At 43.4% G+C, this 14,336-nt stretch overlaps 1 protein-coding gene across 1 annotated transcript in view; it reads left to right on the plus strand.

Annotated features, from left to right (window-relative positions):
* The window catches only part of KCNH2 (potassium voltage-gated channel subfamily H member 2), a 948,799-nt gene that overhangs the window by 487,661 nt on the left and 446,802 nt on the right, over nt 1–14,336 (plus strand). Inside the window, exon 3 of the mRNA XM_030195619.1 lies at nt 13,854–14,015. Coding sequence (XP_030051479.1) covers nt 13,854–14,015 — 162 coding nt within the window. The remainder of the gene's footprint in view (nt 1–13,853; nt 14,016–14,336) is intronic.

Here is a 14,336-nt window from a genome sequence, read left to right on the forward strand (position 1 = left end):
AGTCTGACATCCTGCAGCCTTCTACATGGAATATTGCTAGTGGAATAGCAACATTCCATGTAGAATCTCCAATAGTAGCAACATTCCATGTAGAATCTCCAATAGTTACATTTGTACCCCGCGCTTTCCCACTCATGGCAGGCTCAATGCGGCTTACATGGGGCAATGGAGGGCTAAGTGACTTGCCCAGAGTCAAAAGGAGCTGCCTGTGCCTGAAGTGGGAATCGAACTCAGTTCCCCAGGACCAAAGTCCACCACCCTAACCACTAGGCCACTCCAAAAAGTCAGCTGTGAGGTTACTAGGACAGGAGTAGGAAGTCCAGCTCTAGCAAACATGACTGCTCCCAGGAGATAACGAAAACTGCAGAGGAATAACTTCAAAACATTAAGAAGTAATGAATTGGTAAGAATTCTGCCTGATAACTGCAGTGCACATTTTTCATAACTGCATTGGTCTTGGAAGCAACTGGAATCTTAGCAGACGGTAGCGCTTTTTATTAAATTCATAAAATGATTGGATAGAGATTTTGTTGGATCTGAGTTTCTGGGTCCTCTGCTTGCTTGAAAGAAGAAGGAGCTGGCACAGAAGGATTCTTAAAGAGTTAGACGCAGAAGGAGCCATAACGAATGAGTCTGTGATGAGATGGATAGGAAAGAATAATAGGAGATGCTGTTGAAGAAAGGTATATATATCTCCGGCCCTCGAGGGCTAAAAGCAGTCCTGGTTCTGAGGATATCCATGGTAAATATTCAACAGGTATATTTGTGACAATTAAATCTGAGAATGATAGGCCACATTGGCCTATCATTGTAGATAATCGTTGTAGATAATATGCTGAAATCTTCAGCTCAGTTTGCGGCAGTGGCCAAAAAAGCAAATAGGATGCTAGGAATTATTAGGCCTTTGTATCATTATAATGCCTTGAGTATTGTGTTCAGTTCTGGTCACTGTATCTCAAAAAAGATATAGCAGAATTAGAAAAGGTTCAAAGAAGAGCAACCAAAATGATAAAGGGGATGGAATTCCTCTCTTATGAGGAAAGGCTGAAGAGGTTAGGGCTCTTCAGCTTGGAAAAGAGACGGATGAGGGGAGATATGATTGAGGTCTACAAAATCCTGAGTGGTGTAGAATGAGTAGAAGTAAATAGATTTTTTACTCGTTCCAAAAGTACAAAGACTAGGGGACACTCAAGGAAGTTGCATGGAAATACTTTTAAAACAAATAGGAGGAAATATTTTTTCACTCAACGAATAGTTAAGCTCTGGAACTCTTTTCCGGAGAATGTGGTACCAGTGGTTAGTGTATCTGGGTTTAAAAAAGGTTCAGACAAATTCCTGGAGGAAAAGTCCATAGTCTGCTATTGAGGCAGACATGGGAAGCAACTGCTTGCCCTGGGATTTGTAGTATGGAGTGTAGAATTTGGGTTTCTGCCAGGTATTTGTGACCTGACTTGACCACTGTTCGGAAAACAGGATACTGGGCTAGATAGACCCAGTATGGCTACTCTTATGTTCTTATTATTTTGTGTACCTTGATTACCTGGAGCACCAGACCTGTTTTTGTAGCCCCTTAATCAGGGTTATGCCCTTTAGCTGGAGAGTGTAGGATGCCTGGTGAGAATCAGCTATCAAAGATGAGGCCAAGCAGGAGAGGATCCTTGAACAGAGCCGGATGGAAAGGAGTAAAGAAAGAGATGTATAAGGGAGAATCCTTGAGGAGTACTGGACAGGATTGTATAAAAAGAAAGAAAAGAGGACGTATGTTAGAGTCAAAGAACGAAACCAGGAATAAGAAATAGATGGGCAACAACGGGAGATAGATACCTGGCATCAGCTCCAACAGATACTTCGCAGACGAGCACAGTTGGAATCCAGATGCATCCATGGATATCTGGTAGCAGTTGCCTGTCCTGTGCCAGCTGTGGAGTGTAAAGCAAGAGATGGGCACAGCTGGAGATAAAATTACTGGTTTCTTTGTTGCATGAAAAAGCTAATAAAGAGCTCTGTCACACAGCCAGTGAGAGGGAAAGGAAGCCCCCCCAAATTCTCTGCACTGCTAGTATTCATGATGTGAAAGGCCTGCTAGAGAGGAACAGAGGAGAGAGCAGAAGGATGGGGAAAAGAAGTGAAAAGGAGAACTGAGGATGAAAAGAAGGAGAGAGGGAACTGGAAGAATAGAGATAGAAATAAGGGAGCAGTGGTGTTTCTAGACAGAAGTGTTTGGGGTGGCAACAGGGGAGCAAGCTAGGGGGCCCTTTTACTAAGGCACACTTAAAAGTGGCCTACGCTGGTGTAGGCGCATGCTTTAGACATGCGCAGGTCCATTTTTCAGTGTGCCTGGCAAAAAGGCTTTTTTTTTTTGTAGCCCAAAATGGATGTGCGGCAAAATTAAAAGGAATGCCCATCCATTTTCGACCTGAGACCTTACCGTCACCCATTGACTTGGCGCTAAGGTTTCACGCACTAACTGGGTGGTAAGCATCAGTGCGCGTACCCTGCTGATTACCGCAAGGTAAGCACCACGCGGTAGAAAATATTTTATACTGCGTGCTTTGGACGTGCTTCAAAAATGGAATTACCGCCTGGGGCATGCAGTAGCCAGGCAGTAGTTCCAATTTGACGTATGTTGGACGTGCGTAGGTACCTACGCGCCTTAGTAAAAGGGCCCCTAGGTACTCCGGGTACAAGCCAAAATGATATTTCTATTTATAGTCCCCAGGAACTTCTATGCATTAGGCTCCCCCCCCCCCCCCCCCCCCAGCTAGTTGAGCTACCTAGTAAAATTACCATTATAATTGATAGCATCATTAGAATCCTAAGACGTGAGGGGCATTTTCGAAAGAAACATCTAAGTCAGAATTTGGATGTTTTACAAAGGTGTCCAAATTCCGATGCGGGGACAAGGTCATTTTCGAAAAAGATGGACGTCCATCTTTTGTGTTCAAAATACCATGGACATCCTTGGATTTGGATGTTTTGCGATTTGGACATCTTTGATTTTCAGCCGTTTTCGAAACAAAGATGTCCAAGTCTAAAACGTCCAAAGTCAAGCCATTTGGACATGGGAGGAGCCACCATTTTTAGTAGACTGGTCCCCCTGACATGCCAGGACAGCAATCGGGCACCCTAGGGGGCATTGCACTGAACTTCATAAAATGCTCCCAGGTACACAGCTCCCTTACCTTGTGTGCGGAGGCGCCCAACCCCCCCCCCCCCAAAAAAAAATAAAAACACTACCCCCAACTGTACACCACTATCATAGCCCTTACAGGTGAAGGGGGCACCTATATGTGGGTATAGTGGGTTTTGGAGGGCTCACAGTTTCCTGCACAATTGTAACAGGTAGGGGGGAAGGGCCTGGGTCCACCTGTCTGAAGTCCACTAAACTACTCCAGTGACCTGAATATGACATCTGAACATCTGAGGCTGGCATAGAGGCTGGCAAGTAATTTTCTTCACTACACGTTTTGGGGGTGGGAGGGGGTTAGTGACCACTGGGGGAGTAAGGAGAGGTCATCCCTGATTCCCTCCAGTGGTCATCTGGTCATTTGGGGCACCTTTTTGTGCCTTATTCGTAATAAAAACAGGTCCAACTGAAAACATCCAAGTTTTAGTGCTGGACGTTTTTGCTTTGTTCCATTATGGCTCAAAGACGTCCAAGTCTTAGGAATGCCCAAGTGCCATCTTGAACACGCCTCCGATACGCCCCCTTGAGATTTGGATGTCCTTACGACAGACTTCCGAGAAAGAAGTCCAAAATGCGGTTTCGATTATACCGATTTGGACATTTCTGTGAGATGGACGTCCAAGTGCCGACATGTCACTTTTTGGACGTCCATCTTTCGAAAATGAGCCTGATACTGACCAATAGTCAAGTATATTTGATTTGTTTATGTGACCTGTTTATATCATATTATTGTTAATGGTTATTGTACCCACTTAGAAGTGTAATGATAGGCAGGATATAAATGGCATAAATGAGAGGAAAAAGCACCAAGGGCCTTCAAGTATGGGCCAATTGAGTCCTTTATTAATACACCCGACATGGGCCGTGTTTCAGCACCAGTATGCCTGCATCAGGGGTCAATATTTTGCCAATCTGAAGCACAAAGAAATACAGTAATCCGCCTGCTTAACAGCGTCTCTGCGTTTGCACCAAAAAGACCTACATATGTCTTTATTATAATTTAGAGGGGGGGGAGGAGACAGTGAGAGTTTAGAATTCAAAGTGCTAATATCAGAGAATACACAAGAAAGCCACTGACCTTATTTTATTTGTTTCAAGATGTCCCCAGCTGAGGACTTCTGGTATGACTGGGCTGTGTGTGTTGGGAGTGATTGTAAAATGAAGGCTTATAGCCTGGATCCCAATGAAGGTTGGTTCCAACTGAGCTGGAAGCCTAAAGTATCAAGAGGAAATGCTGCCCCCCCCCCCCCCCCCCGAGAAAAGATTGTTTTATTCTTATGCCGATGATTGGTCTCTCCTTGTCTCTTCCTCCAAAAAATATAATTTCCCTCTGCTGCTATGTTTTGCAGTGAGGGATTACTCAAGCCACCTGCTGAAGATTTTCAGGGAAGCCACCTATTTTTCTGGAGCTAAAACTATCACACAGATTGCCCATGAGCTAAAACACTGTGGAGACTCCAGGAAAATGCTGGGGACAGGGGCTGAAAATGACAGGAAACGGAAAGATTCTACTGCGATCTGCTCCTCTTGCCCTCAGCAATGAGATTTTTAATGCTGGCTGGATGATCTCCTTTCCAGGTAGCATGACAGATGGCTGAGATGCCGCTTCCCTGTCAGTGTCCAGGAGCTTATGGTGAAATAAAAATCCTCATTATATCAGGATTAACTTCAGCAGTCAAAAGCACTTGATCGGTTTAGGGCCCTGTCTTAGACCAGCTAGCATCCTCCTCCCTCCTCCTCCTCCTCAAAGTAAATAAATGAAGCCTCTTCAGGTCGCATCCTGCTGTGGCAGAGCTCTGCACGCATACACAGTCAGGATAACCTGTAGCACTATCCAATGCAAAGCAGTATAAGCAACATTTGATGACATCACCAGGTGCGCTAGATGTACTGAATTACAGTGCAGAAATAAGCATACAGTGAAAAGAAAGATACAGAAGTATTTCCCATAATTTTGGTGCCATGGGCTTGATCAAATGTAGTCTTGCTGTTGTCCAGCAACTGTAAGGATGTTCTACTGATGATTCTGAGATGGTGAGGCTATATGTAAATTAGGTTATTAGGTTTCTACTACTACTTAACATTTCTAGAGCGCTACTAGGGTTACGCAGCGCTGTACAAAATAAACCAAGAAGGACGGTCCCTGCTCAAAGGAGCTTACAATCTAAAGAACGAAATGTCAAGTTGGGGCAGTCTAGCTTTCCTGGGTAGAGGTGTAGAGGTTAGTTGCCGAAAGCGACATTGAAGAGGTGGGCTTTAAGCAGAGATTTGAAGATGGGCAGGGAGGGGGCCTGGCGTATGGGCTCGGGGAGTTTGTTCCACGCGTGGGGTGAGGCGAGGTTTCAACCTATTCTTGATCCACTCCAATCTGGCTTTCGTCCCCTTCATTCAACTGAAACAGCACTTGCTAAAGTCTCCAATGATCTATTCCTGTCTAAATCCAAAGGGCTCTATTCTATCCTCCTCCTTGATCTTTCTGCTGCTTTTGATACTGTTGATCACAGCCTACTCCTTGACACGTTGTCCTCACTTGGATTTCAGAATTCTGCTCTCTCATTGTTTTCTTCTTATCTCTCACAGCGTTCTTTTAGTATATACTCTGGTGGATCCTCCTCTTCCTCTATTCTGCTGTCAGTGGGTGTACCTCAAGGATCCGTCCTAGGACCTCTCCTTTTCTCCATCTATACTTCTTCCCTTGGTGCTCTGATCTCTTTCCATGGTTTTCAGTGTCACCTTTACGCTGATGACTCCCAGATCTACCTCTCCACACCAGAAATCTCGGCAGAAATCCAGTCCAAGGTATCTGCCTGCCTCTCTGACATTGCTACCTGGATGTCTCACCGCCACCTGAAGCTCAATATGTCCAAAACTGAGCTCCTTATCCTTCACACCTAAATCAACCTCTCCCCTTCCCCCATTCTCTATTTCTGTCGACAACACGCTCATTCTTCCTGTCTCATCTGCTCGTAACCTTGGGGTCATCTTCGACTCCTCCCTCTCCTTCTCTGCACATATTCAACAGATTGCTAAAACCTGTCGTTTCTTCCTTTATAATATTGCCAAAATTCGCCCTTTCTGAACATGCTATCAGAACCCTCATCCACACTCTCATCACCTCTCACTTTGATTACTGCAACTTGCTTCTCACAGGTCTTCCACTCAGCCACCTCTCTCCTCTTCAATCTGTTCAAAATTCTGCTGCACGACTAATATTTCGCCAAAGTCATTATGCCCATATCAGTCCTCTCCTGAAGTCACTTCACTGGCTCCCTATTCAAGCTCTTCTTATTGACTTATAAGTGCATTCACTCTGCAGCCCCTCATTACCTCTCCACCCTCATCTCTCCCTACACTCCTTCCCAGGAACTCCGTTCACTAGGCAAATCTCTCCTAATTGCACCCTTCTCCTCCATCGCTAACTCCAGACTCCGTTCCTTTTGTCTCACCACACCTTATGCCTGGAATGGGCTTCCTGAGCCGTTACGTCTAGCTCCATCCCTGGCCGCCTTCAAATCTGGGCTAAAGGCCTATCTGTTTGATGCTGCTTTTGACTTGTCACTTGCTCGTAACCTTTATCTTGTCTTCCTCTCTTCAATAGTCCCTTTCCCTGTGTGTCCTTCTGTCTGTCCTACCCTTATCCTTATTGGTCCTGTCTGTCTGTCCTGATTTAGATTGTAAGCTCTTTTGAGCAGGGACTATCTTTTCTTCATGTTCAATTGTAAAGCGCTGCATACGACTGGTAGCGCTATAGAAATGATTTATAGTAGTAGCAGTTTCAATTTATTGTTTTCAAGTTTACCTCATTTATTATATTTATGTTTATTCTTGGTTATTTTACTATTGTTATGCTGTTAACAAAATTGTAAGTTGTATGCTAAACACCGCCTTGGGTGAATCTCTCCATAAAGGTGATTAATAAATCCCGATAAATAAATAAATAAATAATGTCTATTCTATAATATTCTCCTAGTTTTGATGGTCCACCTATTCTCCTAAATGCTTAAGGAGTTTATTTTTATTTATTTTATTTATGAATTCTTGTATCCCACTATTATCCAAAAACAAGTTTTGGTTCAAAGTGGCTTACAGTTCACATTTTGATGGCGTTACAATAGTGTTGTGCAATGTTGAGAGAGCATCTATAGTTCGTGTGGTTATTCATAGAGTTTTTAAAGAGATAGATTTGAAGTGGAAAAGGTAGTGGTAGTTTTTATGTTCAATTGTAGAGTTTTGGTGATGTTTATTCATATAGTTTTTGAGGAGGTAGATTGAAAAGAAGGCGGCGACATCTTTGTGATAAGCAGTAGAATCTTTTGAAGAGATAGATTTCATTTCTTTTCTGAACAGGAGGAGATTTGTGATGCTTCATATGTTTGTTTGTTTTTTAAATCGAGTTTCACCATTTGGAACCCAGGTAGCTAAATCCTGCTGTGTAGATAGTTTTGTAGATGATGTTTTTACAGTTGGGTAGATATAGGGGTAAGCAGTTTCTATTTTGTGTGCTGGCATTTCTTGAGGATAGTTCAATCATGTTAAGCATCCGAATAGTATCATGAAAATTAGGGTGCTCGCTTTGAAACATATTCTTGCCTTGACTGGTAGCCAATGTAATGTTTCAAGCAGTGGGGGTTGCTCTTTCATATTTCGATTTCTTGAAAATCAGTCTTGCTGCCATGTTTTGGACTGCTTGCAACGATTTTAGTGTGTTTTCCTTGCACCCTATGTGTGCTGCATTGCATTAGTTTAGTTGCAATAGTATTGTTGATTGGGCCCTCTCCTCAAGACCCTTCACTGGCTCCCTATCCGTTTTCGCATCCTGTTCAAACTTCTTCTACTCACTCTGCTGCTCCCCAGTATCTCTCCACACTCGTCCTTCCCTACACCCCTTCCCGTGCACTCCGCTCCATGGATAAATCCTTCTTATCTGTTCCCTTCTCCACTACTGCCAACTCCAGACTTCGCGCCTTCTGTCTCGCTGCACCCTACGCCTGGAATAAACTTCCTGAGCCCCTACGTCTTGCCCCATCCTTGGCCACCTTTAAATCTAGACTGAAAGCCCACCTCTTTAACATTGCTTTTGACTTGTAACCACTCGCCTCCACCTACCCTCCTCTCTTCCTTCCCGTTCACATTAATTGATTTGATTTGCTTACTTTATTTATTTCTTGTCTATTAGATTGTAAGCTCTTTGAGCAGGGACTGTCTTTCTTCTATGTTTGTGCAGCGCTGCGTACACCTTGTAGCGCTATAGAAATGCTAAATAGTAGTAGTAGTAATTGTCTAGGGAAATAGTCTCTTATTCATCTCAGTTTCCATAGTGTTTTGAAGCATTTTGATGCTACTGCTGATATTTGATTGTCCGGTGTTACGTGTTTGTCGAGAGTGATTCCTAGTATATAAATTTCTGTTTCAATATGATATGTTTGTTGGTAGATTGTGAATTTTTGGTAGGATGTGGGGTTGTATGGGCTGGATAGTAATTTGGTTTTGTCTCTGTTCAGTTTGAGTTTGAAAGTTGTTGCCCATTCTTCCATGAGGTCTAGTCCTTTTTTTTTTATTTTTTATTTTGTCCTGTATGTTTGTGATATTGTTTTGGAAATGTATGAAGATGGTGACGTCGTCTGCATATATAAATGGGTTGAAACCCATTAATTCCAGTTTTGGTGATATTGGCAATCCCTGTGGTACCCCGCACTCAGAGATCCATGAGGCTGACATTTGGTTGAACATCTTTCCAATGTAGGATCTGGTCTTTAGGAAGCCATTGAACCATGTTGCCATTGCTCCGCTGATTCCTATGTTGTCGAGCAGTGTTATTAATGTGGTGTGGCCTACTAGGTTCAATGGACTCAACATGTCGAATTGTAGTAGTAATATGTTTTGTCCTTGGCATATTATGGTTCTGAATTGAGGGCTCATTTTACTAAGCGGCGGTAAGCCCGAAGCAGGCTATACAGGAAGTACCGCTGGGCCCGATATTCAGCCAGAGGCAGGCAGCACAATTAGCTGCCGCCAGCGACGCTGACCTGGGATATTCAATACTGGGTCATTTCTGTGATCAGCATTGAACATCAGGGGTTTTTTGTTTTTTTTTTTTGGCCAGCTGTAACTTAACCAGCTATGTCAATATTCAGCGCTGGCCGGTTAAGTTAATAGCAGAGAAAGATAGGACTGCTATTTATGTGGTCCGATTTGCCCACTAAACTTAGCCAGCTAGTGCTTGAATATTCACAGAAAGTCATCTATATCGCGCTAAGTGCTAATATTCAGTGGATATAACCAGCTATCTCGCACTGAATATTATTTAACTGGCCAGGAGCCGTTCCTGGCCAGTTAAATAGTGCTGAATATCGAGCCCTATGTATCGCATAAATTGGGACCTGTGCTACAATAGCACAAGTTAGTAGTAAAATAACATGTCTTAACAATAGCCCATGTTGACTACTATGCCCCTTGCTCATTCATTTATTTGCGCAACACATATATTAATTTCTCAGTTATCTTAAATTGTAGAATAAAATCATTTTAGATAAAGTGGACCATCATAAAAAACATTCAGCGCAGCAACAAATGATTTCATCTGCCAAAGCTAACATCATTGATCATTTTAATTCTAGGTCTCGATGAAACTCATCTTCCAATGTCTCTATATTCCCAGTAGCCGTTATTTTCATGTTAAAAAAAAATTATACTTAAACAATGCAACCAGTCTCTTGCTACCACTTCAATCATCTTGACATGTATCCCCAACATGGTTTGATATACTGAGTGATTTCACTCTGCCTCGGGGAGTTATTATTCAATAAGTCCTTTAAAAAATGTTGCTGCCTGAACTGCATAGAGGGACTCTTTAAAAAGAATGTCCAAGCCAGAAACATCTAAAAACTAGTGGAACCATGCCCGTTTCCTCAACAATGAAGCAGGGGCGTAGCCAGAAAACAAATTTTGGGTGGGCCTAGGCAAGACGTGGGTGGGCACCAAGTGTTCTCCCCCCTCCCAACCACCACCAAAAAAAATATTTCAGCTGGCGGGAAAATGCTTCTTTCTACCTTGGCAGCAGGGGCGTAGCCAGACTTGCGTGGGAGGGGGGTCCACAGCTCGAGGGGAGGGGGCACATTTTAGCCCCCCCGCCGCCACCGCCGCCATCGTCACCCCCCCTGTCTCTGCCGACCCCCCCTCCCGCCGCGAACCCACCCCCGCCGCCGCCTACCTTCCGTTTTGCTGGCAGGGGACCCCACTCCCCGCCAGCCGACGTCTTCTCCCGTAAAACGCAGCAGCTGGCACTGACAGAGAAAAGTCTTCATCCTCACATGCTGACGCAGGACATCAGACTCAGAGAACAGAACTTTCTGTTCTCTGAGTCTGACATCCTGCACGTACAACGTGCAGGACGTCAGCATGCGAGGATGAAGACTTTTCTCTGCCAGTGCCGGCTGCAGCGTTTTACGGGAGAAGATGTCGGCTGGCGGGGAGTGGGGTCCCCCGCCAGCAAAACGGAAGGTAGGCGGGGGCGGGTTCGCCGGGAGGGGGGTCCCCACGAAAATCTACGGGGGCCCAGGCCCCCTCAGGCCCCACGTAGCTACGCCACGGCTTGGCAGTATGCAGCAGGCATGCGCTGAAAACTGAGCATGTGCAGGTGCCAGCACTGTGGAGAGTAGCATTTTTGTTACCATCAGGGGGATGTCTTCAGCTGGCCGAGCTTGAGATGCCCATCAGCTACCACTAAATGTGTGCTACTGTTTGGTGGACCTGAGCACTAAATGGGTGGGCCCCGGCCCACCCAGGCCCACCTGTGGCTACGCCACTGCAATGAAACGAGCCCTAGGAAGGCTGTCATGTAAGCTTTTTTTTTCTCTCTCCTCTGCCCCCCACCCCTCCATGTCCAGCAATTCTTCCCGCCCCTTAAATGCGTAAAATCTTTCTTCCTGAGGGAAATATTTCGCAACTTAATACAATCAATGGTACTAAGCCATGCAGACTACTGCAACGAAATCTACGCGGGATGCAAAGAACAACTCATAAAGAAACTCCAGACCACTCAAAATACAGCAGCCAGGCTGATATTTGGTAAATCGCGATTCGAAAGTGCCAAACCCCTCCGAGAAAAACTGCACTGGCTACCAATCAAAGAACGTATTACCTTCAAAATCTGCTCCCTGGTCCACAAAACTATCTACGGCCAAGTCCCAGGATACATGACAGACCTCATAGACCTACCAATCAGAAACATAATTAGATCATCTCGAACATACCTAAACCTCCACTACCCAAACTGCAAAGGACTTAAATACAAAGCAACCTATGCATCCAGTTTCTCCTATATAAGCACACAACTATGGAACACATTGCCAAAAGCTGTGAAAACAACCTACGGCCACCTAAACTTCGGGAAATCACTAAAAACCAACCTGTTCAAAAAGGCATACCTCACCAACCCAACATAAATACCTACACTCTGCAACACAGCAAAACCAAAGCTCGTAATGGACACTATATAACCTTCCCTCTCCTCGATCCCCATTGTACCTGAAACACATGTACCTTATTCTACCACTATATCACTTTGTATTTGTTTCCCTACTGGACTTGGCGGCTGCCTTTACGGTACTATGTAAGCCACATTGAGCCTGCAAATAGGTGGGAAAATGTGGGATACAAATGTAACAAATAAATAGATTTTAGAAACGCTCATGACCCACCCATTCCACGCCCATAACCATGCCCATTCTCAACAATGCAACTTAGAATTTATGCTCACCACGTTGCAGAATACGCTTAGTAGTGTGCGTAAATTCTAATTAATGCCAATTCGTGCTAATTGCTTGTTAATGTCCAATTAGCACTGATTAGTTTGTTAACTTGTTAAGGGGTCCTTTTACAAAGGCGTGCTAGCATTTTTAGCATGCGCTAAGCTAAATGTTAGAGACACCTATACAAATGTACAGGTGTCTTGAGCATTTAGTGCAAGCTAAAACTTAGCGCGCGCTAAAACACTTGTGTGCCTTTGAAAAAGGCCCCCTAAGTTATGCGCATTGTTATGGAATATGCTTCAATTTCTGCACGGAAATTTCGGCATGATATATAGAATCCCAGGATAAATCTATTAGCACGCCTTAGTAAAAGGATCCCTTTGAAAATTACCCTCTAAAAAGGTATTCTAGCAAACTTAGATGATTAAAGTACCTTAATAACTCGCTCTTGATATTCAGCAGAATTTAGCTGGATAAATGGGCTGAGAAAACAGGTACCAAAAATGGGGTATGTGACTTATTTGTAGCACAAGATAGAGGGATATCAACAGCTAAATCCTGCAAAATTTCAGCTTCAGGTATGGACTAATTACGTCTTTAAAAAATTAGAAATATCTACCAATAGAAAAAAAGCACATTTTTCGGAACAACACATTTGAAAAATAGCAAACTTAAAACATCTACATCTCTGGAATCTCTGTGGAAAAAAATTGCTTAATCCCTTTCTGCTGACCCTATAGTACGCAAAACTTTCAAAAGTGAAGGTTGCCCAAATGTACCTCTCCAAACTTTTATAGCCTTTATCTCTGTTATCTGTAACCTCACACTTAGTACATTTTTGCTCAGCTGGTCATAATTTTTCTGCTGAAAACATGCAGATAAAATTATTCAGATAAAGTTGACTTTAGGCCTACTGTTTGTGCAACCTAGCTTAGCTGGGAAAGCTGGGAAACTTTATCTAGACAGTGCTGAATACTCGCACTGTCCATTGAAAGTAAAAGGACGTCCAGGAACTCCCCCACTGCCTTCTCTTTTCACCTGTATAATGATGACTATTACAAGCTTGTATTGTTGCATTAACATGCACTAACACCATTAACTCGTGTTATTTTATCACAGGTCCCATTTTATGCAATGGGACCTATTTATTAATAACATGTGTTATTGATTTGATTTGTTATACCGCCTTATACCAATAGGCACCAAAGCGGTTTGCAATACAACAATAACAATTACAATATGTCAGTTGTATAAGTTATACGAGTGTTAGTAACTTTAGCTGTGGTCGTCAAGTTGCTCAGATAAAGTTTATCTACAGAAATCAGTGGAAATATTGAAACCTCGGGTTTGTCCAGCTAATTCCAAAAGTTAGCTAGACAAACTCTAAACATTGACTCTAAATTATTTGTTTGTTGTCTTTTATGGAATTGCTTTTGATTTTATTATGATTTGGCATTTTACTGGATGGGTATTTTCTTTATACATTTTACTCCTTATGTTTGATTGTGTTATATTTGTGGTCTTATTGTTACTGTTTAGGGTTAAGCTGGAAGAATGGGCTATATAAATTAACTATTGTACTGTCAGCAATACTGATGTTACAACATTTAAAGGATCTCTTTTTAATTGCTACTTTCATTTTGTTTTTCTTTTTTGCTCCTTCTCATTTTGTCTCCCTTACCTCACTCTCCTCTTTTCTCCTTTCTCACACCCATTTTTTTCATTCTCCGTCTCTTTCTCTCTGTAATCTTCTCATCTCCCTTCCTTTCCCTCTACTTCTGGCATTGGACTCCTTTTTTCTCGCTCTTGTCTTTGCTTCTCTGCCTCTCTCTCTCCTTTCTCCGCTTTCTTTCTTTCTCTTCTTCCCTCTGACTTCCTTTCTTCTTGCCCCCACTTCTTACTCATTATTGCTTCAGGGACCTGCTTCCTATGCCTGGTGGATGTGGTGCCAGTGAAGAATGAGGATGGTGCCGTCATCATGTTCATCCTGAATTTCGAGATAGTGATGGAAAAGGATCTGCTGACATCCCCCACCAAGGAGTCTAACCACAAGGTGCAGTCCAACTGGTTCCCCACAGGTAAGATGGCACATTTAGCCATAACCTGTTGCTTGTAAGAATCTAAAGACCTTCTCAGAGAATCTGAAGGCAGACTCCAGGGTCATCCAACAGAATCGGTTCCTATTTTAACCTGTTGGGTGTTTCCACTTGTTTTTTCTCTGCTGATTGCCACGTTAAATCCACTTGGATAAATCAGCAATAATGGTTAACAAGCAAGTTGTAGATGATAGCTGTTTATTGGACTAACTTATATATCTTTGACGTGCTTCCGAGAATGGCGCAACAGCCCAGTGGCGATCCTAGGTCGGCTGCCACCCGGGGCGGATCGCTGCTGCGCAC

Source organism: Microcaecilia unicolor, chromosome 1 (genome assembly GCF_901765095.1).
Source record: "Microcaecilia unicolor chromosome 1, aMicUni1.1, whole genome shotgun sequence".
In the NCBI taxonomy this organism is placed as follows: Eukaryota; Metazoa; Chordata; class Amphibia; order Gymnophiona; family Siphonopidae; genus Microcaecilia; species Microcaecilia unicolor.